The 25513-nt window shown below is 41.5% G+C and overlaps 1 protein-coding gene across 1 annotated transcript in view; it reads left to right on the top strand.

The window, feature by feature from the left end:
* Positions 1–2716: 2716 nt before the first annotated feature.
* Positions 2717–25513, top strand: part of LOC121281847 (SRSF protein kinase 1-like) — an 85109-nt gene continuing 62312 nt past the window's right edge. The window contains exons 1-2 of the mRNA XM_041194899.1: positions 2717–2835; positions 2950–3010. Of these exons, the coding sequence (XP_041050833.1) occupies positions 2820–2835; positions 2950–3010 (77 nt within the window). The 5' untranslated portion in view covers positions 2717–2819. The remainder of the gene's footprint in view (positions 2836–2949; positions 3011–25513) is intronic.

Here is a 25513-nt window from a genome sequence, read left to right as displayed (position 1 = left end):
CTCAATGACCTGGCCTCCACAGCCTTCTGTGGCAATAAATTCCATAGATTCACCAGTCTCTGGCTAAAGAAGTTTCTCCTCATCTCTGTTCTAAAAGGTCTTCCCTTTACTCTGAGGCTATGCCCTCGGGTCCTAGTCTCTCCTACTAATGGAAACATCTTCCCCACGTCCACTCTATCCAGGCCTTTCAGTATTCTGTAAGTTTCAATCAGATCCCCCCTCATCCTTCTAAACTCCATCGAATATAGAGCCAGAGTCTTCAAACATTCCTCATATGTTAAGCCTTTCATGGATCGTTCTTGTGAACCTCCTCTGGACCCTCTCCAGGGCCAGAACATCCTTCCTGAGATATGGGGCCCAAAATTGCTCACAATATTCTAAAAGTGGTCTGACCAGAGCCTTATAAAACCTCAGCAGCACATCTCTGCTTTTATATTCTAGTCCTTTCAAAATAAATGCCAACATTGCATTTGCCTTCCTAACTACCGACTCAACCTACAAGTTAACTTTAAGAGAATCCTGGACTTGGACTCCCAAGTCCCTATGCACACCAGATTTCTGAATTCTCTCCCCATTTAGAAAATAGTCTATGCCTCTATTCTTCCTACCAAAATGCATGACCTCACACTTCCCCACATTGTATTCCATCTGCCACTTCTTTGCCCATTCTCCTAACCTGTCCAAATCCTTCTGCAGCCTCCCCGCCTCCTCAATACTACCTGTCCCTCCACCTATCTTTGTATGATCTGCAAACTTAGCCAGGATGCCCTCAGTTCCTTCACCTAGATCATTAATGTATAAAGTGAAAAGTTGTGGTCCCAACACTGACCTCTGCGGAACTCCACTAGTCACTGGCCACCATCCCGAGAAGGACCCCCTTATCCCCACTCTCTGCCTCCTGCCAGACAGCCAATCTTCTATCTATGCTAGTACCTTGCCTCTAACACCATGGGCTCTTATCTTACTGAGCAGCCTCCTGTGCAGCACCTTGTCAAAGGCCTTCTGGAAGTCCAAGTAGATAATATCCATTGGCTCTCCTTTGTCTAACCTACTCGTTACCTCCTCAAAGAATTCTAACAGGTTTGTCAGGTATGACCTCCCCTTGATGAAATCATGCTGACTTTGCCCGATTTTACCATGCACTTCCAAGTATTCTGAAATCTCATCCTTAATAATGGACTCTAAAATCTTACCAACGACCGCGGTCAGGCTAATCGGCCTGTAATTTCCCATCTTTTGCCTCACTCCCTTCTTAAATGGGGGGTCACATTAGCGATTTTCCAGTCCTCTGGGACCCTCCCTGACTCCAGTGATTCCTGAAAGATCACAACTAACGCCTCCACCATCTCTTCATATTTAATCTTCTCCCTCCTTATTTCTTTTTTAGTTGTCCTCTGTTGGCCTTTGTAGGCTTCCCAATTCCCTAGTTTCCCACTGCTCTTCGCCGCATTGTATGCTTTCTCTTTAGATTTTATGCTGTCCCTGATTTCCCTTGTCAGCCATGGTTGCCTCGTCCTCCCTTAGTATGCTTCTTCTTGCTAGGGATGAATTTTTGCTGTGTCTCCCAAATTAGTCCCAGAAACTCCTGCCATTGCTGTTCTACTGTCTTTCCTGCTAGGCTCATCTCCCAGTCAATTCTGGCCAGCTCCTCCCTCATGCCTCTATAGTTGCCTTTATTCAACTGTAAAACCGTTACATCTGATTCCAGCTTTTTCCTCTCAAATTACTGGGTAAATTCTATCATATTATGGTCACTTCCTCCTAAGGGTTCCTTCACCTTAAGCTCTCTTATCAAATCTGCCTCATTACACATCACTAAATGTAGAATTGCCTGTTCCCTAGTGGGCTCCACCACAAGCTCCTCCAAAAAGCGTAGACAAGCAAGTGAGGCTCAAACTCATGACCTTCAGATTATGAGACTGACGCGTTGCCTACTACGCTAACGAGGCTCTGACTACTACATTTGGGAGATCAAATGCAGAATAGGTGACCTCTTTGCGGAACACTTCCATTCAGTCCGCAAGCATGACCCCAAGTTTCGAGCGGTCTGTCGTTTTAATTCTCCACCTTACGCTAACACTGACATCTCTGTCCTCAGCCTTTGGCAACTGTTCCAGTGAAGCTTAACGTAAGCAAACAGCACCTCATGTTTCAATTTAGCACATTAGAGCCTTCCAGGCTGAACACTGAGTTGAACAATTTAAGACTGTAAATTCTGTTCCCCCTATTTTGTTTCCTTTTCATGTTTTGGCTTTTCTCTTATCTTCACTTTCAGACAGTAGCACAAATGCTCTGGGCAATCTTTTCTTGCCCATCACTATTCCCTTTGGCTCTGTAAGACTAACACTTCTGTTATCCAATCTCTCCAATATTCCACCCTATGACAGCCCTTCCTTTTATCCTAGTTCCACTCACCTTGAACATCTATTACATCTCTAAATTTTTTCCAGTTCTAATGTAAAGTCATCCACCTAAAAACAAAACGCGAACTCTGTAATTTTCCCCTCCACAGACGCTGCCTAACCCGTTGAGCATTTTCTGTTTTTAATAGGCGAACTGGGAGGTCAACTGGCGCATTTCTCAGAGCGGTGACGTCACGTCATGTCGGTGACGTCAGCGGCTGGCAGGCGGTGGACTGCCACCTGCGGTCGGAGGTCGGAACAGCAACCGGTGACGCGAGCGGGCGGCAGCGCCAACAGGCCATTGGGCCCTCCACCTGGCGGCCGGAGGTCGGAACAGCAGGCCGCGAGTGGGGAGGACGTTAGAAAAAGCCGTGGGTTTGCGCTTGCGCGGCGAGTCTGTGAGGAACCGGCTCCAACATGAGCTCCCGAAAAGGTGAGGGAAGCTTTTTAGCGGTAACCTGCTGTGTAGGGGTGGGCAGAATAACCGTCTTCGGGACCCTCGAGCTCTGCTCTAATCCCCTGTCTTGTATTTTTTTCTTTCTTCCAGTTCTGGCTCTCCAGGCGCGCAAAAAGCGAAGCCGAATCAAAAAGGAGAAAATTCTGAAAAAGTGAGTGCTGGTGGTTTTTGAGCTGGGGCCGTTCACTCTCTCGCCCTGAGCCATTGGCAGCGCAAGGCCGAGGCTCTGACTGCGGCCCAGGCCTTGGGCAGCTTCCATTCTCCCTCTTGTTGCCCGAATGAACGCACTGAGGGGAGTTTGTCGTTTATTTTTTTTTTTGCTACCTCTGGTTTGGACTCTTTTTTTGTGTTTGATGTGTTGTATGTGTGCGTGTTTCGCTGGAGGTGGGGCGGGTGTGCTCTAAACGTGTTCAGTGTGCCACCCATAATAAGCTTTTTATCCACATAGGATCGATAAGTTTGACCGTTTTTATTTTTGAAGTTTATTCAGCTGCATCGACAAAAAGCTATATTATTTGGAATTGGACAAAGCTATTCAATTTGTATAAACTTTCCTCCACCTAATTCTTTCTTTCTTCCTGTAGGAGAATCTTTTAATATTTTAATTTCTGTTGCTGAATCATCTAGTAAGAGAACACGGGTCTTCTGTGGTGTGAAATCTAGAGTAGGAAAAGGCTGACTGGTGTAAATATCTTTTTTTTGTTTGGTTTTGCAGTTGAGTCTTTAAGCTCCCATTGTCGGAAGACCTTACGTTAGTTTTCACTGAGCTATCAAATGTGTTGCAGGGCTTTTGGAGAGTTCCTGATGGGAGGGTTGAGGTGGCCAAATGTGGAATAAAGGGAAGGGTGAAATGCACAGGAAGCCTGAGTCAGAAACTAAGAGGGGAAATATAAGAGGGGAACAATACTTAGAAGTATGGGGTGAAGCCATGGAATAATTTGTGGACTTAGATCAGGTATTTTGCATTTGATTAATTGAATAATGGGTGAGGTGGGCTTGGGCAATAAGAGTTTTAAACAAATGGGCTTGGTGAGGGGTGATGGTCTTGAAGTTGGTGAGGAGAGCATTGTAAAAGTCAAGTCTAGAGATGGTCCAGGTCTAGATCAGAGTTTCTGCAGCAGAGAGGATAAGGTAGGGTGGAGGTGGTTAATGTTACAGAGCTCAAAATAAGTATTGTGATAAAGTTTGGGACACTGCTTTTGGTCAAACAATGCTAAAACAGATCTGTATGTTCTCAACAGGCTTGCACCAAAGTTTATTATAATCTTTTAGGCTATTGCTTTTGATGAATAGATCTCTTTATAACCCTTTTGTTTTCATGGTTACAAGCTACAATCTGTTTCTATGCCATGCGATCATTATGTGAGTGACATCACAAAGCAGTTTCAACTGATCATTTTCAGTTTTTTAAACTGGGCTATATAAATGTTTTCGCTTGTTCCTGCCATATTTTAAATCTATAAATAATTTGCTAGTGCTACTTCTAAATCTGTCTTATTGATATCTTGTTGAAAGATAACTTGCCACATCTTGTCAATTCATAGCCTTGTTTATTAGACTCTAGTGAGCTGTGTGATTTATAAGCATTTAGCAACTAGTAGAGCTTGCCTTAAGCCACTGATAAGTTCTGTTACCCATGTGTTGTAGCTATGCCCATTTGTGGTGGTCATAGTCAACCAGCCAAGCTTAGATTACTGCTCTCAATAATGCTAGGTATATGCAATTTTCAGTCCTCCATCGGGTTGTTTTTACTCATTGATTTTTTTGAATGAAGTGTCAAGAAAATTTTCTAAAATAAATGCTCAACAGCATTTTTGCTTCATCTCATTGCTGTGGTATCTGAAGATAATATAACTTTGTTTTGGGCAAAAGTGAAATAAGGAACAAATACTTCTGTGGGTACAAAGAAGTAAATACCAGGCAAGCAGATAAAAGATGCAACGTCAGTCAACATCGTTTATCTAACTAAAACATCTTAAGTTTCCTTTTTATGGAATTGAAACAAATACTCATCTTGTGTGTTGAAAATCCTCTGTTAGGTGAAAAGAGGAAATGTCTTTACAAAGTGGTTGTCACAGTGCAAAGTGGTTGAGGCAGGGACTATTTACCTCAAAGGAAAATTGGACAAACTTTTGAAAAAGAGGAATATTTCTTTTGGATTGATCTAACAAAGAGCTGGCACAGGTACAATGGGCCGAATGACCTGTAAACATGGTTCTCAATGTTCGGTACTTAGTTCCCTTAATGCTTTCTAGTGTGTTCTACAATACAATAAACTCAAAGGAAATATCTTAAATTGGAAATGAAAGTGTCTTGCTTTCATGATGTGACAGAAAATAGAGTGGGCAATTTTCACTTGGAACTGACGACTTCAATGGTAACCATTACTGCTGCTCTGTCTTAAGAGGGCAACTCCTACTGTTCGTCACTATTTTAATCAGCCATGTTAAATCAGTTGCTTTTTGACTACATTATTTTGTGCTACAATATTGTGACCTGCATTGTCATTACATTTCACCCCCCTGCCACCAACCCCAAACATACACACCCCTTTTTTAAAGTTACTGTATAAAATTTGTTTGTTGGGGGTGCGTGCAAATAATTTGCTGACATCTAGCGATGGCCTTGAACTAATTGTTCGGAAGTGACCCAAATTTTTGACATTGCATCCTGCGATGGGAAGGGGAAGAAAGAGTTCTTGTTCCTACAACATTAGATTATGGATTTCTAATGATCCTCCTGAAAAATATATTCTGGGTGAAGCCAGGATCAAGTTTTCGTGCTATCACTTTTGATCAAGTAGCTTGTCAACACTTGAAGTCATCCATATAATTACTTGGTCATCCACTGGCTTGGGAGTTGGGGAAAGAGGGGAAAATTGAATATTACCAAGGATTTGCCTCATTTAAGGAAAAAAACAACTTGGTGCATTCATTATTAATGAGTTTGCATCCAACTTGGATTTTAGGAAACTATATTGCTTTCAGTGTATACCTGTTGGACACTGTAAAATCGGTGTGTTAGGTAATTGTTTAAATTAGATTTGAATATGAAAGTTGTGTGATGGGAAAACAAAGTGCAAGCTTCCTATTCATATACCAAGTTACAGTACTTATAGAAAAGACCTTAGAACTATGGATATACTGCTGGGAAATTTCATTGACCCAGGTGTTAAGTTTATGGGTGGATCAATTTCTACTTGTTGAATGTTTAAGTTGGGAAAGGTTTCTATTGATTAGAAGCACTACTTATTGTATACAAATTTTTTTGTGGAGGATTATTCTAAAGTAACTGTAATCTTCAAGTGAGAATAGCAGATTGAGTATCTGGTGGATTACATTTAATGAGGCATAAAAATTTTGGGTTCTGGTTCTCTTAATAACAATCTTTTTCTACTGATCAAAATGAAGGACATTTGCCTGGGTGTCCAGTACTTTCTCAGGTCAGTTGTAGCACATCTAGATGTAGAACAAAGCTTTCAGTGCTCTGCCCGGACTTCAGAAGAGGGTTCTCTCTCTCTCTCTCTCCTGCACCAGTGTAACCCTTTTTTGCATTTCACATTAGCCAACCTGTGGTCCCTCGAGTAACATTGTAAATTAGATCTGCATTTGAATGTTTGTCCTGGAGGCTGAGTTTCTCCACTCTCTGCCCCCCACCCTCCCCCCCGAACCCCGAACCAGATTTGAAACTGTTGAAACTCATTTCACGTTTGGCTTTTTAGGAGATGTTCCACTTTCAGTTGGGGCTGGACTTTAGCAGATTGAAAAGCCAGGGTTAGCTTTTGTTCGCCCTCTGGAGATGGGCTGAAAGTGAAGGGGAAGGTCTTGTAAAATTGCAGTGGAATGCACTGGGGGAAGAATCCTGACGTCTTCTTGTCAGTGTGGGATATTACCAGTAGTGGGGACCTCAGCTGCCCACTGACTGAAGTTGGGCAGCCAATTAAAATGACAAACTGCATACCCAACCCTATGAAGTCATCCATACTAACATGTAGGGGCTTGTGCCAAGACCGGGAGGACTGTCCCATAGACAAGCCAAGCAACAGCCTGGAAGGGTCATGCTCAGAATTGTGCCTCACAGCCAGCATCCCTTTCAAGCTGTCACCCTCCCTGGGGATGTCCTGTCCAGCAGAGGCAGGGCAAAATGGTTGGAGGAAGTTGCCCTGGGAGCCTTCCATATTGAGTTCAGACTCATGAAGTCTAATAGTATCTTGTTAAACGTGTGGAAGGAATCTCCTGCTGATAACTATGTACCATTCTCCCTCAGCTGATGAATCAGCACTCCTCCTTATTGAACACCACTTGGAGGAAGCAGTGAGAATGGCAAGGGCACAGAATGCACTTATTGGGGGACTTCAATGTCCATCAACAGGAGTGGATTGGTAGCATCACTCCTGACACAGCTGGCTGAAGGATATATCTACCAAACTGGGCCTGCAGCAGGTGATGAGGGAGCCAACAAGAGGGAAAAACCAACTAGACTTTGTCCTCACCTATTTACCTGTCCCAGCTGCATCTGTCCATAACAGTATAAGTAGAAGTGACCACTGGCAGTCATGGGGAACACAAAGTCCAGTCTGAGTATACCCTTTGTCGTGTTGTGAGGCATTACCACATTGCTAAATGGGATAGATTCAGAACAGATCTAGCAACTCAAAACTGGCCATCCATGAGGTGCTGTGAGCCATCAACAGCAGCAAAATTGTATTCCACCACAATCTGTAATCTCAGGCCTGGCTTAGCCCCTCACTCTATAGTGCCATTAAGCCAAGGGACTGACCCTGGTTTAATGAAGAATACAGGAGGGCATACCAGGAGCAGCATCGGGCATACCTAAAAATGAGGTGACAACTTGATGAAGCTACAACACAGGACTACTTGCATGCAAAATAGCGTAAGCAACATGCAGTAGAGCAAAGTGATCCCACAACCAATGGATCTGATCAGTCCCGTCACATCCATTTGTGAATGGTGATGGACAAATAAACAACTAACAGTAGGAGGAGACTCCACAAATATCCCTATCCTCAGTGGTGGGGGAGCCCGGAACATTAGTGCAAAAGTCAAGGCTGTAGCATTTACAGCCATCTTCAGCCGGAATTACTGAGTTCTCCATCACAGATGCCAGTCTTCTGCCAATTCGATTCACTCCATGTGATATCAAGAAATGGCTGAAGGCACTGGATACTGCAAAGGCTGTGGAACTTGACAATATCTTGGCAGTAGTACTGGGTGCTCCAGAATTAGTTGTGCCCCTAGCTAAGCTGTTCCAGTACAGCTACACTACTGGCATCAACAGGACAATCTGGAAAATTGCCCAGATATTTCCTGTACACAAAAAACAGGACAAATCCAACCCAAACAATGATTGCCCTATTAGCCTTCATGCAGCCATCAGCAAAGTGATGGAAGGGCTCTACCATCATTGAGGATAGGGATATGTGTGGGCCTCCTCCTACTATTGTCCACCACCTTTCACAGATGGATGTGACAGGACTGCAGAGTTTTGATCCGATCCATTGGTTGTGGGATCGCTCAGCTCTATTGCATGCTGCTTTTGCTATTTATTTACAGAATAAGGGAACATTCATTTAAAACTGAGATGCGAATTTCTTCTGAGGGTAGTGAATGTCTGGAATCCTCTACCCCAGAGAGTAGTGGAGGCTAGATCACAAAGTATTTAAAGAGGACGTAGATAAATTATTGAAATATCAGAGTTGAGGGCTATGAGAAGCTGGCACAAAAGAGGAGATGGGGCTTGGAGCAGATCAGCCATGATTTTATTGAATGATGGGGCAGGCTTGAGGGGCCGAATGGCCTACTCTTATTTCTAATGTTCTTACTCTTGTGTTCATCGACAGTCCTATAAAGCGGCACTTAGCAAAAACTGTTCACTGACGCTGAGTTTGGGTTCCATCAGGGCCACTCCTGACCTCATTACAGCCTTGGGCCAAACATGGGCAAAAGAGCTGAACTTGTGAGGTGAAGGTGACTGCCCTTGACATCAAGGCAGCATTTGACCGAGTGTGTCATCGCGGAGCCTGAGCAAAATTGGAGTCGTTTGGGAATTGGGGAAAACTCCACTGGTTGGAGTCATACCTAGCACAAAGGGAGATGGTTGTGGTTATTGGAGGTTTTACAGCAGGAGTTCCTCAGGATAGTGTCCTAGGTCCAACCATCTCAGCTGCTTCATCAATGATCTTCTCTTCATAAGGTCAAAATTGGGATGGCTGTTGATTGCACAGTGTCAGTGTTTGGTACTATTCACAGCTCAGATGCTGAAGCAGTCCATGGCCTTATGCAACAAGAGTTGGGCAACCTTCAAGATTGGGCTGATAGGTGGCAACTTGCATTTGTGCCAGACAATGACCATCTCCAAGAGAGAATCTTATCATCTCTCCTTGACTTGCAATGGCATTACCATCACTGATCACCCACTAGCACCCACTGTCTAACCATCCACATGGCACAAGTCAGGAATGTGATGGAATACTCTCCACTTGCATGGGTAAGGCAGTTCCAACAGTACTCAATGCAGTGTGCAGTGACACCATCTGGGACAAGTCAGGCTCTTGTTCGCTACCACCCCCCCCCCCCCCCAAAAATCCAACAACTTAATCCATCACTGATGCAGAGTGGTAACAGTGTGTACTGTATACAAAATGCCTTGCAGCAACTTGCCAGGACTCCTTCAACAACATCTTCCAAACCCCCAACCTCTGCCACCTAAAAGGACGAGGGCAGCAGGCACATGGAACAACACCACCTGCAAGTTCCCCTTCAAGTCTCACACCATTGCCATTCCTTCACTATCACTGGATCAAGATCCTGGAACTCCCTTCCTAACAGCACTTTGGGTGTATCTGCAGCAGTTCAAGAAGGCAGTTTGCCGCCATCTTCTTGAGAGCAGTTAGGAATGGGCAACAAATGCTGGCCATGCCAGCATTACCCACATTCTGTGAAGGAAAAACAAAACTATTAGTCAGTTGTCACCCACTGCCCACCCCTTCCAACATTTTACTAGTGCTGGGAGGAGCAGCTGTTGCATGGAAAGACTCCTAGGTAAAGCGGCCTCTTAGGTTGCTGGGGGGAATGGTGAGGGGCTCCTTCATGGCTGCCCCACATGGCTGTGGTATTGCTGCTGGTCAGTTAAACCCATCCTGATTACTGGGACCTGTCTGCCTGATCCCAGCACTAAATAAAAAAGCTTATCTTGCCTTTGAGAATACTTCAACGTGAAGGCACCTCCTTCCTGCAGCCTCAGCAGCGGCCATCTCTATCTGTGGTACTGTTGAGCTGCTTGTCCTCTGGGCCAGTGGTTCTGGGTGGCAGACTGTCATCATTAATTGAATGGCAGTTCCAGCAGCAGCCACTTAATTGGCAGTTGCCAATAAAATGTTGCCCAGGATTCCGCTGCTTGGCAGTGCAGGGTTGGGTCCCACTTTTGGCCCTGGCGGCAGGGCGACTTACCTTGCTGAAAAATTCTGGCTCCACTGTCTAATTGCATCACCCATTTCCTGCACATAAGTTCTAAATGATCAGGGAGCATGGATAGGTGATTAGAATTGCACAAGAGGCCAGAATTTGAGTAATGCAGAGTCTTTGGTGATCATTGGGCTGGTGGAGGTTGCAGAAGTGGAGAGGGGTGATGCAGTGCAGGGATTTGAACACAAGCTTCAGAATTTTGATGAACTCACAAATAATATGCCAGATATTTCAATCTGCTAGTTTCCAAGATCAATTACTTTAAAACAGCCCTTGAAATGTTAAACAATTCGTAGGTGTTGATGAGCTGAGATCCAAATATAGGCCTGAGTACAGAACTGATGGTTGAGGAGGACTGAGTGTGAGCTAAGATATGGGCAGCAAAGAATTGGAAATTAGTTTCTATGGAGGATTGCAAATTGCATCCCTTTTATGGAAGCATATGGTGTGTAATCTTTTATTTATTGTTAGCATCTAATAGGTTCTGTTTACTGAATGTTAAAATAACCGGTGCTTGAAGGTAATAAGGTAAAAAGGTGCTGAATGTTGATTTGTTAATAATGGGAGGGAGAAATACTTCTTTGTGAACCTGCTCCTGGGCCTGGCCAGGCTGGCCATCAATAGGTCCAGGCAGCAGGTGACTGAGGAGGTCCATCCGGTCAGACTGTCTGCCCCTCTTCCGCGGTTACAAGTGCTTCAGATGTGGTTCTCTGTATAATTATGCATTGAATTTCCTGAAGTGAAAGAGTTTTTGAAATGACACATGGTATCGAAGGTACGGAAGACTAGGAGGGCGATTACCAACCAATCAGAAGGAACCATGTTAGTGACCAAAAGCTTTAGTCCTGTAATGAGTATCCTAATTACAGACTCAATCAATTGTGCAGTTCTAGATAGTGGGTGTACATCCACGGTATATGGAGTGAATTGGCTAAACTGTTTCATAGATTTTTTGAGGAAGACCGGAGTAAAGTCAAAGAACATGACAATTCTACTTGTTTTAGATTTGGCGATGGTAACGTTGAAATCACTAAAAAGAAAGTAATTCCGTGTAAAATAGGGGTAAATTACTTTATCAGTACTGATGTATCAAGTGAAATATCTTTATTGTTAAGTAAGCCTTCAATGAAAAGGCCCAAATGAAGTCAGACATGGAGAGTGATCAAACCATTGTCTTTGGAAAATCTGTACATTTAAAATTTACACAGTCGGGATATTGTTGTATTCCTTTGAATCCTGTAATCTCTAGACAGAATGTTAAAGAGGTATTAATGGCGGTTGGAGATGAGGATTTACGTGAGAAGAAGCAAGTTATTACAAAACTGCATCAACAATTTACGCATCCCTCTGGCCATAGGTTGAAGATTCTGTTAAAAGATGGGGAATGGGGGGGTCACTGGATGGGGAATACACTAGACTTGTTGAGGATATTAATGAAAAATGTGGTATTTGTAAAAAGTGTAGGAGGATGCCATTATGACCAGTAGTAAGTCTTCCATTGGTGAGACTTCAACTGAAACCGTAGTCATGGACCTCAAAGTAAAAGATAAAAGAAATATTTTTCTTCTACATTTTACTGAGTAGCGACTAGATTTAGCTTGTCAATGGTAATTTTTAGCAAAGACAAAAGTAATTATTCAATTAAAATAATGGAAAGGTGGGTAGGAACGGGGATGGGAGCACCAGATAAATTCTTAACGGGCAGTAGAGGAGAATTTGCCAGCAAGGAATTCAGGAGTAAGTGCGAAAATTTGAATATTGTTGCAATGCATACAACAGCAGAAAGCCCGTCTAGTAATCGGTTATGAGAAAATCAGGCCGTGATTGACAAAATGCTCTGAAAAATTTTGGCAGACCAACCGAATTTTAAATTGTCAACTGCTATAGTGTGGGCAGTGCATGTAAAAAAAAAAAAACACACTTCGGTTGTTGGGTGCTCCAGCCCTTGTCAATTAGTTTATGGCAGGAATCCAAAGGTACCTTCAATAATGTTTGACACCCCCAGACTTTGCAGGGGACTACCATAAGTTTCATTTTTGAGGAGCATTTGATTGCATGCTTGGAGGAAAGCATTTATTAAGGTGAAAGCTTCAGAAAAAAATCAGGAGAGCTTTAGGGTATTGAATCAGGCTGTCAGAAATGCATTTTCAGCACAGGGATATGGTGCACTATAAAAGAGAAGGGCAGAAAGAATGGAGAGGCCCGGGGACAGTTATAGGCACTGAAGGTAAAGAGATTAATCTTGGGACATGCTAACCACGCTGTTAGAGTACATTCCATGTGACTTAATGACACTGATTACACATTGATGGACCCTGAACAAATGATGGAAACACGATGCATCAGGTACCTCGCATGTACGAGCAACAGATTGTAACAGATAACGCACCAACTGAGAGTGGACCAAGCAATAGTGAATACCAGGATAGGGCAATTTGTCACAAAGGTCAACTACCAAAAGTTGGAACAAGAGGGATATATATGCCAAAAGGGGCTAGTGAGTGCAGCGAAGCCACCGTAGCAGGAAGGGCAGGAAAGGCCCCAAGGAAATACAAAAACTGGCTGAATTTACAAGACAAGGGGCAGAATATCAGATCTATGGATTGGCAGAAGGAAGTGGAAATCCAGGAAACATAGTGTAAGCTCAGATGGTGGGCCTGATGGTAATCATAGCCCAAGGAAAAGATCAAGAACTTATGAAAGGAAGTCTAGTCACAGGAACGATGAGTCAAGTAGCCGCAGTCCAGAAAGGGACAGGAGATCTAGTAGGGGATGTATTGGTGGATCAGGGATTCGAAGAACAACTGGGTGACCAGGAGGTTAAGAGCAGATTCCCCAACAGCAGGCAAAGCAAGCTTGAGGATTTTCCTAGCACTTCTATCAACATACTCCTGGGAATGTAAATCCATTGACGCCAAAGCAGCATTTTTGCAAGGGGAGTTACTTCAAAGAGAAACATTTTTAAAGCCTCCAAAAGGAGCTGGAGATACAGAAGGGAAATTATGGAGGTTGAATAAGTGTGTTTACGGGCAAAATGATGAATCGGTGGTTTGGTATTTTTTAGTTATGTCTGTCTTTTATTTAAAGCTGGTTGTGTTCAGCTAAATGTAGATCCAGCAATGTTTAATGTGTATTATGAAGGAAAACTAGCGGGCATTTTCTTATTGCCCATAGATGATTTCCCGTGGGGGTGGTGGGGAGCTGATCTGCGGGATTTTGGAAATTTGTAATAGATAAAATTTAAGAAGGAATTCAAAATTGGAAGTCTGGCTTCTGGAGCTTTTAAGCACATAGGGTTGGATGTTAGGCAGACTAAATTAGGAATAACCTTGATTCAACAGTCTTACCTAGAGAATGTTAATAGGATCCTGATAAAACGGGCTAGGTCTTCGCAAAAGGAAGACTCCACAACCAAGGAAGAAGCAGATCAGTTAAGCTTAATGGGCAGTTAAACTAGTTGTGTGTGCAACCGAGGCTAGATGCGTGCTATGCTGTATTAGAGTTGAGCACCATGCTGAAATATGCTACTATTGGGGGAGCACTAAAAGCAAATTAGACTTAGTACACTCTTCTGAACTTAATTCCTTCAATCAGATTTCTAGACGTTGGTGACACGGAAGGGATAAAATTAGATAATTTTAGTGACACCTCACCCACTAACCTGCCTGATAATGATTCAAATATAGTAGAATTCATGATATTTTTAGTGAGAGGAAATGATACATGTTGCCTATTTGCGTGAGAATTGAAGAAGATAAAGAGAATAGTTGAAAGCACCTGAGCTGCAGAGACACTTCTGCTGGTAGAGGCAACAGATATGGCTATATATTTATCGAGCATTTTAAAGGAACTCCTATATAAGGGACAACCGGGGAAAAAAAGGCCCACGATGCTACATAAATAATTTTGTCCCAGAAAGAGCAATGTCCATTCAACAACAGAAAAGAGGTTGAAGATTGATCCTGTGAGTATAAAAGAGATGTTGGAAAGGAAGGAAATTTCCAAAATTAAATGGGTTGACACAATTCACCAGTTATCTGATTGTTTCACAAAAAGAACTGCTTGTCCAAAAAAATTGTTGAATATCCTTGAAGAGGGATGCCATGTATTATAATGGATTATGACAACATGGAAATTTTCATGTTAAACTTTTTTTTAAGAAAGGAATTTGGATTGTGTCAGAGACTGTATAATATAACACGTATTTTCATTTTGTATGAATTTTTTTATGCATATCAATTTAAAGAATAAAGGGAAATCTGTTAGCATCTCATAGGCTTTCCTTAATGAATGTTAAATACTTGAAGGTAATAAGGTGACCAGGTGCTGGGTGTTGATTTGTTAATCATACTCAATTGAGTATATAAGGAAGACTTGGGCAACATTGGCTGTCTGGTGCATTAGAGGGGAGAAATCAGCTCTGTGGTAGGCAATAAACATTCTCTACCTAAGCATCCGAGTCTCCTGTATCCTTCACATCCAGGCTTGGGAATTGGCCAACACTTAGATAGTCCTGTCACAGTACTTATGTGAAAGATGGTATTGTGGTGTGCTGGATTCTACATGTACTCTGGTGCTTGTGGTATCATCTTGCAAGTCTCCTATAAAAAGGTCATGAGTGCATATGTTACTATGGTGATATGTAACATAGCTGGGTAGAGTTGCAAGGTAAAGTTTTGAACATACTGCTGTTGTTCGGAGTAAACATTTAAGTTTGAACAAAGACTAAAACAGTTCAGGAAGATGTAGACTGGTTAGTAAAATGGACAGACAAGTGATTGATGCAATTTAATACAGATAAATAGGAAGTAATATATTGTGGGCAGTGTGGTGGGAATGAGGAATGCAAGTAATACATTCAGTAGAAAGATGCTGAAGATTTGGTTTAACTGGAAGACTTGGGCTGATCACTAAGCGTAAGTTGGAGTGCTTAAATAAAGCAAAAATTTGAGTTTTAAAATTGAGCAGTGACCAAGAGCAAACAAGTAAAAATAAATAAAAACAAAAATACCTGGAAAAACTCAGCAGGTCTGGCAGCATCTGTGGAGAGGACCTGCTGAGTTTTTCCAGGTATTTTTGTTTTGGATTTCCAGCATCTGCAGTTTTTTGCTTTTATCTTAAAGTAAAAATAAATGTTACGATGAACATGGAGACTGGTAACTTTTAAAGAGAAATTTGAACTAAATTGGCTAAAAGGATCACATGACAAGGCTTCAAGTTTTATAAGTTTTACAGTAACACTAAAACTAAATGCAACATTACTATTTTAGTAGGCAACTTATACTCTAAAGTACAGAAAGGTTCCCCCATTTAACACTTAAAATGACTGAAAATCACCATCTACATTCATAATTTGCATTGATCCTTAAGTAGACACTCTATTCTCCTGGAGCCAGTTCAAACTGATTCTTAGCTACTGAGGGCTTGCCTCCTTTTCCTTTTCCAGCCAGATAATTTCTAATCCCTGAACTGGCTTTCATGGTAAGATTTACCCTGGAGATCCCTCCCTCTAACCAAAGCTAGGTAAATCTTCCAGTCTCACTTAAATCCTCACGAACTTGGACTCATCAATCCAAGTGCGTGCTCCCACCCACGTTCTTACATTATGAACCAAAGAGACTTGCTGTCTATATATCTCTCGGCTCGCCCCCTCTCAGTTCCTTACAGTTCCCTATCTGGGAGGCTCAGATAAGAAACAGGAAAGGCAAGAGGTCAGTTGTGGGGGTAGCTTACAGGCCTAACAGTAGTCACACTGCAGGACAAAGTATACAGGAAGAAATAAATGGGGCATGTTAGAAAGGTACTGTAATAATGGGTGACTTCACTTTTCATTGGGCAAATCAGATTAGCAAAGGCAGCTTGGGAAATTAGTTCAGGGTGTGTTTGGGACCTTTTCTTAGAGCAGTACAATCTAGAGCTCATCAGAGGGCAGGCTATCCTAGATCCGGTTATGTATAATTAAGACAGGATTAATCAGTAACCTCAATAAAGGAGCCTCTTGGTGGCAGCGATAATAAATGATAACATTTCATTTTCAGTTTGAAGGTGAGAAGTGTGGTCAAAGACTAGTGTTTTAAACCGAAATAAAGGTAGAGTTGGCTAAAGTGAACTGGGAAGCTAGATTAAAAGGTGGGACAATAGAGATACAGTGGCAGACTTTTAAGGTGATATAACAACTTTCAGCAAAGATTTATCCCAGTAAACACAAAAGGCTGTTTGAGGGGACTGCATCATCATGGAAATAAGGAAGTTAAGGATAGTATCAGATTGAAAGAAACACTACAATTCTGTGAAGGTGAGTGGTAGGTCAGAAGTTGGACAGATTTTAAGAACGAGCAAAGAATAACAAAAAGAGAAATTAGAGGGAAGGCTAGTGAGAAACGTAAAAACAGATGGTAAGAGTTTCTACAAGTATTTAAAAAGGAAAAGAGTAACTGAAGTGAGTGTGGTTCCATTATGAATTCCCCAGACTCTCTAATGGAAAATAGGGAAATGTCTGTCTTCACTGTATAAGAATTTCAAAGATAATTGAAAATTAAGATTTGAAAGAAATGGAGCAATTGGCAATCACCATCACGAGGGGAAAATTTACCGAGAAAACCTTGACCTAAAGGCTGACAAGTGCCCAGGACCTGATAGTCTGCATCCTAGGGTCTTAAATGAAGTGGCTGCAGAAATAGTAGATACATTGGTTATAATCTTCCAAAACACCTTAGATTCTGGAAGGGTCCCAGCAGATTGGCAAATAACACATGTAATGCCTTTATTCAAGAAAGAAGGGAGACAGAAAGCAGGAAACTATTAGCCAGTTAGCTTAATATCTGTCATAAAGAAATTGGTAGAATCCATTATTGAGGAGATTGTAGCAGGATACTTGGAATATCATAATGTGGTCAGGCAGAGTCAGCATGGTTTTGTGAAGGGGAAATAGTGTTTTACTAATTAATTGGAGATTTTTGAGCAAGTAACAAGCAAGGTGGATAATAGGAAACCTATAGATAGTGCCCTTGGATTTCCTAAAGACATTTGATGAGGTGCCATATCAAATGTTGCTACAAAAAATAATGGTGCAGGGGGTAACAATTAGCATGGATTAAGGATTGGTTCACAAACAGGAAGCAGCGAGTGGGGGATAAATGGATAATTTTGAGTTGGCAAGCTCAAGTAAATAGTGGAGTGCCCAGGGATTATTGATGGGCCTTGGCTATTTACAATTTATATCAATGACTTGGCTGAGGGGACCGAATGAATGGTAGCTAAATTTGCTGATGCACCAAGATAGGTAGGGAAGTAAGGTGTTAAGAGGAGGTAAAGGATCTGCAAAAGGATGTAGTCAGGTTAAGTGGGTGGTCAAAAATTTGATAGATGGAGTATAATATGGGAAAATTAGACCTTGTCTAGTTTGACAGGAAGAATTGAAAAGCACAATACTATTTAAATGGAGAGAAATTGCAGAACTCGGTGGTGTAGAGGGATCTGGGTGTCCTACTACATGAATCTTGTAAAATTAGTATGTAGGTGCAGCAAGTGTTTACTTGCTCCTGACACCACAGCTAGGGAGGTCTCCCTTCTGATTGCCTGTGCCTGCCTGACCAACTGATCCTGGCACAGAAATTTTTCAATTACCCTGTCAGGGTGCCTCAATATGGAGGTGTGTTCTCTATCTTCTTGCAGCCTCTGTCATGGCTAGCTCTATCAATGACACTGTCGCGGCTGCAGGGCTGCCTGCCGTTTTGATTGGGCTGGCAGGTTGAAGGAGCAGGCCGCCTTTCTTACGGTGGAGATGAGAAGAAATTTTCAGAGGGTTTTTAGTCTGTGAAATTCTCTTCCCCAGAAAGCATTGGAGGCTGGGGGTCATTGAATATATTTAGTGCTGACTTGGATTAGATTTTTGCTAGACAAGGGACTCAAGGGTTCTGTTGGGGGCTGACAGGTAAATGGAGTTGAGACCACAATCAGGATTAGCCATGATCTTGTGAAATGGCGGAGCAGGCTCGAAGGGTTGAAAGGGCTACTTCTCCTATGTTTCATTGTTCAGTGATGTTGTTAGGAAAACCTGTAATCTGATCCTATAATGGCTTCCTATGGATTCTTTTCTTAAAACCTATCTCTGTGGCAATGTATCCAGGTAGAAATGCTAATTAGCTATCTTTTACACTTCTAACTGCATTCTATCTTGAAATTAAATAAGCAGTTTAAAGTATAATAGTTTATAAAACCTGGCATTCCTAGCATCTTCCTGGGACTTGGAAACTAACAGTCTATTACTGTGACACATTCAATAGTAAATGCTGGGCTGCTCAAGTCCCAGAGGGAAACTTGAAACAATTGTCTAAACCAGTTTTTGCAATTTGTATGTTTTGAGATGCAGGCTTTGAATTTAGTAGGAGTAAGACCACCGAGTCTCAAGAGGTTTTTATAAAACTAAATTAAACATTTTATTAATAAAAGAAAGATCGTAAGCACATACATATGTCTACAAATTACTACTATAATAATTACAAAAATCCCTTAATTAATCTGACTCCTAGTTACATCTCCGTTAATGCAACATTAAAACACATTTAAACAGACTGTTGGCAAAGCGCACGCTGTGCAGTAGCATTCAAAATGATTTTCTTTCAGCTCTGGGTCCTTGTAGATAGTGGTATGAGGCTTACAGGCTGGAGGCTTTAGATCCTGGAAACCCCCTCCTTTTTACCAACAGCCTTCTCTTCCTTTATTAATATTTTCCTATTTGCAATCACATTTTCATTGTATCATGATGTCTTATGAATTTACACCTCTTCCAAAGTCACAGCCCTTTCATAATACCCACTTTGAGTAATCCTTGGGAAAAATAAACACAAACACTGTTTCTGAGCTTTACCTGGTTAAGTGTAATATTTCACTCTCTGTCTTTGAATCCAAAGTATACTAGTTTGGTTAAAGAAAAAATGCAAATTGCCCCCATGTTTACTTAATTAACATTTCAAACTAACTTCTCGTCTATGCATCAAAGACTCTAGACCAGCTGGCTTTAATCCAATTAAGACACAGACACAACTAGAACTCTATTTTCAAATAATTTCCAATAACATTATAGACATTATTATATCATCTTGATGCTATCCACTGTCACCATATCTGTCTGGGTCATTGTTTACAGGTGTAAATATTTTGGACCTTCTTCCCAGTAAAACAACCAGGGCATCATTGTAAGCTTGAGCAACCAAAGCTATCAAGCTTGTCGGGCAGAATCTAGAAAGGTCAAATGACCTCCTTCATTCCTCCATTTTATCCCAAATTAAAGAATCCATCCCAAAACAACATAAACTTATTATAAAACCTTGCATTTGTAACTCTGTGCAAAATATTGGTTAAACTGTGGTTTTGAAATTCCATTATAGGAAAGACATTGGAGCATATAGAGTAAAATTACCAGAGATGGAACTCATCTTTTAAGGAGAGAAGTGAGCTACTTAGTCTAATTCAACTGGAGCAGAGGAAATTTGAGCATTTAAAAAAAAAATTAACACTTTGAGAAAGAAATGGAAAAGTGAATGTTTTGATGGTGAAAAGATCCTCTGGTTGAGGACTTCGCAACAAGGGGCAATCAATTTAAAATCCTCACAGGGCAGAAGTTAGGCAAAATATCTTGATTCAGAAGCTGTTGGAGCAATGAATGCATTACCAATGAATGTGTGGGGTTGAAGCAGTGACACCTGCATTAAGGGAAAAGTGGATGACTATTTGAAGCATCAGGACTTGGAGTGAGGAAGGCAATGGGATTAGGTTTGGATCACTCGAACAGAGAGCTGGCAGACAAGATATGTAGACTGGCTATCTCTTTTGCTGTAAACTTTTGCAGTTCTGAGAGTATGATGGTGGCTGAAGCTGCCAAGCTTTCAAATGTCCTCAGTTGATCAACTATTTTCAGGGTTCGTTCTTGTTGGTTGAGTTCTCTTGAGCTGTGAGAGCTACTACTAGTACTTGTTGCCTGTCCATAGCTGAGGACGGTCTTCTCCTTAAATCCTCAAAAAGTACGCACAATAATCAGAGTGTTTTCCAATAACTTGTTTTAGAGTGGGTTTCATATTAATGAACTTTCTCAAAGTGCTGCCAGCTGCGACCTCAGTTTTTGGTTTGGTTGGTAAATCTCAAGGGACTGAATGGACTGCTATTGTGATTCCTGAGTGATTCTCGGCAGGATGGAATTTTTCTGCTCCTGCCCCCCACTACCCCTACTTGGGCTGTTAGCCTGTGGCTGCTCCGGGCTCTCCCAGTTGCAACTCTGGCTGGAGTGGGCTTGTGGCTTTCCTGGGGCCCTGGCTGCTAATCGCCAGTAAAGGCAGGACTCTGGTCCTGGTAGCAATCCCGGACTTTGGGTCTGGCACTTGCTCACCTTCTCTGTGTCTGTATTGCTGCCAACCAGGGCTGAGGTAGAAGCTGAGACTTCTTCACCATTTCCTGCTGTCCACCACTGAGTGACCTCTGTGTCTGCCTGGAGGAGCAGCCATGTCAGGAAAGTAACCCACCCTTGTTATGTTATCTTCTGGAAGTTTTTCCTGTTTGCTATGCTGTTTTCTGGGAACAAGTTAGGTTCCATAATCAAGAGATTACTGTGTTCGCATTTTGAAGAGCAGAGAGTGCTCCCCAGTACCACCTTACATCATGCTTCAAAAAGGTATGTTCTGGTGACCGTTTGATCTTTGACCATAATGTGCATGTAGTATGATATTGAAACTTTTGATCATACATTTCAACCTGCTGCCTAATGGATGTGGAAGTATGTGTGTGAAAGATTACTTCTTTCTATGTCCCTTGAGATGTTGTGGACACAGTGCTTGTAACATGCCACAGACTTTAGGGTTGGCATACTTTGGGCATGCTCAGATTGACCCACTTCCAAGTTGAACATTTTTCTTCATTTATTTCCAAGATGTCTAGACTTGGAAGACCTTGTCTCAAACTCCAAATAAGCCAACCTTTCTGCTTTTCAAGTGCAATTATCCCAACTCTGTTAGTATTTTTTTCTTGGCTTGGATCTACAGAGAGGTATAGGTGAGCTTCAAATTGGAGCAGGAGCTATCTGGATTCCCCAGTATATGTTAATCATGATGATCCTGGTATTTGAGTTTGTACTGTCGCTGAATTTGTTGAATCTATAGAAATTATCTGCATGCAGTCTTGCGAGCCTTTTGTCTCTGGTGCTATTTTCACTGGGGTTTCTAAATTTGTTCTTTAGTGCAGTGGTGTTCAATCTGGCATATATGTTGTGCCAGATACTTGATTGGCTGATGCTTAATTGGCAGGTTGTTGACATAAGAACTATTGAATGCAGTAGAACAACTTTCATGTTTTCCTTCACTGAAATGGCTGACCGTGGTCTAATTAATTTAGTTCAAAACAAGGAGTGTAACTTGAAGGGAATTTGCTTACCAAAAATTCTGTTTGCGGTCTTTCTCTCCCTATTCCTAAACTTTGATTGTTTTCCTATTTTTTAAATCAGTTTTAAGTGAGTGCTGTCTCAGCATGTATGCCATGGGTCATGTTTTTAGAATATTGAGTACTTTATTTATTTTTTGATATTTGCGGATTAGCCATAATTTACTGTGTTCTACTCTATTGAAGTCACTTTTTCCCATGTATAATTTATTACAGTCAGCATTCTGTTGCATGATTTTGTTTTTGCTGATTTTTTTCATGAGTTTCATGGACAATATTATCCGTAAGTCAATTTCACTTCTCCCTTTCAGGAAACCAAATGATAAAATGAGTTCAGCTGCCTTTATGACCTTTTTCACAGCACTCTTGCCTTATTGTATTGTATTTCTGATTTGAAACCAGCTCAAAAAGATATAAAATTACACAGCAGTATTAACTTGGAATTTTAAATTACCAAATGTGAAAATGAAAAAATGGATCTTCTTTTACCCCATTTTAATCTTTTGCACATTTTCTTCAGTTAACAAAAATAGAAAATGCTGGAAAAACTCAGGTCTAACAGCATCTGTGGAGAGAGAAACAGAGTTAATGTTTCAAGTCCATATGACTTCACAGCTCTGAAGAAGAGTCATATGGACTCAAAATGTTAACTCAAAGTTTTTGTCTCCTCAGATGCTGTCAGACCTGCTGAGTTTTTCCATCATTTTCTGTTTTGTTTCAGATCTCCAGCATCAGTATTTTGCTTTTTTCTTCAGTTAACAGTTGGGCACTATTCTTGTCTTGTAGGTTTAGGAGCTCTGCTTCAGGAAGTTAGAGTATTAAGTGGTTTGCAAGTACGAACTGTCGCATTCTCAAAATGTGATCTTTCCTTTTTTGTTGTAAATAGCCAACAGCAAAATAGTGATTTTCTTTTTTGTTTTGGCCAAGTTGGAATATGTCGCTTGGAAGCATGTAATTCTTTACTGTAAGCAGGAGAAGAGGCTAAATGTTCTAATTGCTGCATTAAGCTTGCCTTAATATCTACCAGTATTTTTGAAAGCAACATTAATCATTCTGAGGTTCTTGATTCGATATTGCATGGTGATTAGTTTGATGTTCAAATTGTAGCAGCATATTTTTTTTTTAAAGGTGAATCTGCAGTCAAGTATTTTGAGAAATTATTTTTGTCAAAATGCCAATATTTAATTTGTAGCAATTTATTTATTGGAATCATTCTCAACTTGAATTTTTAACTTTATACTTTTGTATTTTTATCTCCCATATAAAGTCTTGTGTTCACATTGATAATAGAACTGACCATCTAAACCTATTGTTCCAGTTACTACATCCTAACAGTAATGTTGTGAATACTAGCAAAGAAATATAATTATAGCTGGATAAGTTTATAGGCATTGTCCGCAAACTGGATATTGTTATTTTAATGTTGCCATTGTAAATTCCTTTGTATGATTTTAAAAAGGGGAATAAATTATGCTCCTAGCCTTGGTTCAATTAGCCCCTGCACTCCTATCCTTGCTTAAACAATTGGTTTTGATCCTTCCACAACAGATGATTGTCTATGCTGGAAGTTTTGCTGCACCCCTGTCTTTTCCTGCGCTGTCCCTTTGAGAAGTCAGCCTGTGCAAAAAACGCAAATGACCAGCAAGCTTAATGCTGTGATTTTTTTTTTTACTATGGGTAGAATGAGGAGGTAGGCCCTGAGTCTGCTTCAGCTAGAGCGGGCATTGAACCCAATGCAGAAGGCATTGATTTGATCCAGACTGTAGTCAGTGGAGCTAACCAGCCGCTGCCGCCCCCCCCTCCCCCATATAAGCATTTAAAATGTAGATATTTATGTAAGTGTTTGCTTATCACTGCAGCTTCAGGCTCCTTTTTCACCAGGTAGTGCTGTGGAGCAGTAGTTCTTGGCCCATTAGGATTCTGTGACAATTTCAAGTTCATTAGAATCATGAAATGGTAATAGTAGAGAAGGAGGCCCCTTGGTTCATTGCGCCTGTGCCGACTCACCAAAAGAGCTGCTCAGCTAATCCCACACCCATTGCATTTCGCTGTAGTCATGCAAATCTTCTCCCCTCATAATTATCCAGTTCCTTTTTGAAAACCACGATTGAATCTGCCTCCAGCGCTCACTCTGGCAGTGCATTCCAGATCTAACTATTGCATAAATATAGCTTCTCCCTCATGTTGCACCTGGTTCTTTTGCCAATTACTTTAAATCGGTATCCCCTGGTTCTCAACCCCTCCGCCAAAGAAAACCCTTTTAAGGAGCGTTACGACCAAGTAGAGGCCGAGATGTTTAGGGAGCAAATTCTAGAACTTGGGACACAGTGGAGCAATTAAAATCAGGGGATTGAAGAGGCCAGAATTAGAGGAGAACTGATATCTTGGTTATGGGGCTAGAGGAGACTACAGAGATGGTGAAGGTGAGGTCACACACATCTTTCTATTGCTCACTGTCTCCTTTGCACGGACAATTTAATGTATATTTCTTGCTTGTCCCCAAATGATAGTATCCAGGATGCACAGTTTTACCTTCTAGCTCGAGTTACTAGCTGACACGAGTACAATGTTAGTCCGTCCCCAAACTTGCACAGGATATGAGGAATCTGAGACTGCTGATTGACCTCAGAGGAACCCCAGTGCCGTGTTGTCAAGGAGACAGTATCTGGTCTGAGCAAAGCTAGCTAGTAACAAATAGGAAGAGAAGAGAGAGTTGGTACAGCTGTCAACACACTCGCTCTCTTCAGCACTCTTGTCAGCTTTAGTGATTGTCTACCCACCTTAATGACAGTGTTCTAACTTAACCATAATGGAGTCAGGATGAGCATTAAATGTGACATGCATGTATGATTCTTTAAGATGCCTGCAGGTCTTGAGAGAGTTGCTGCTCAGCATTCAGTAAAACATAATATATCTTTTTAGTATGATTAAATTCTACACTGTAAAAATATTTATGGTGAAAGAGGTCCATTGAATTTTTATGATATGAGAGGGGTACCTCCTGTTGTAAAGCAACCCATCCAGTCATTGGCTTTTGAACTTCTGCTCCCTCATTACAGAGATTTATTGCAGGGGATTTCTCTTGCAGTAAAAGTTTCTTTCCTTTCGACTTTATCCCTGTGTCTGTTCAGTCCTGCAGCCAACTTAATTTTTTTATTTGGATCCTGTTTCCTTCAGCCTGATTTTGACCTTTTTTGCATCTGCAGCCCGGTTTCTTCCAGCCAGGATTCCTTTGGCTCGTGAGGGCATTTTGTACAGCCCTGCTCTTTGTTTGTAGTGTCAGCCCTATGGGTTTTTTGTTTACCTGTCCCACAAACCGCAATGAAATAATGATGAAATAACTTAGTGATGTTGATTGAGGAATGAATATTGGCCAGGACATCAGGAAGTACTTGCCTGCTCACCAAATATGAATGGATGATTTGTGTCCACTCGAGCGGGCACAAGGGACCTCGGTTTTCATATCACATCTGAAAGATGGCACCTCCAACAGTGGAGGCACTCCCTCAGTATTGCACTTAAGGGTTGAATACTTGGATTATATAATCAAATTGGTGGTAGGCCTTAATCCACAGCTTTAACTATGAGCTACTAATACTGACTGTACAAAGTCTCAACAGGACAGATCATCCAATGTTGTGGGAGCTGTGTGTGTCAGAATCCACACAGAGGTCAATGCAAAGTTCAGATTGGAAGCTGTCAGTATCCTGATCTGCACTGGTCATTTGAGGAGGCACCAGTAA

The sequence above is a fragment of the Carcharodon carcharias genome, chromosome 9, assembly GCF_017639515.1.
Source record: "Carcharodon carcharias isolate sCarCar2 chromosome 9, sCarCar2.pri, whole genome shotgun sequence".
Classification (NCBI taxonomy): Eukaryota; Metazoa; Chordata; class Chondrichthyes; order Lamniformes; family Lamnidae; genus Carcharodon; species Carcharodon carcharias.
The sequence above is the reverse complement of the archived record's forward strand: the minus strand, read 5'-3'. Positions and strand labels throughout refer to the sequence as shown.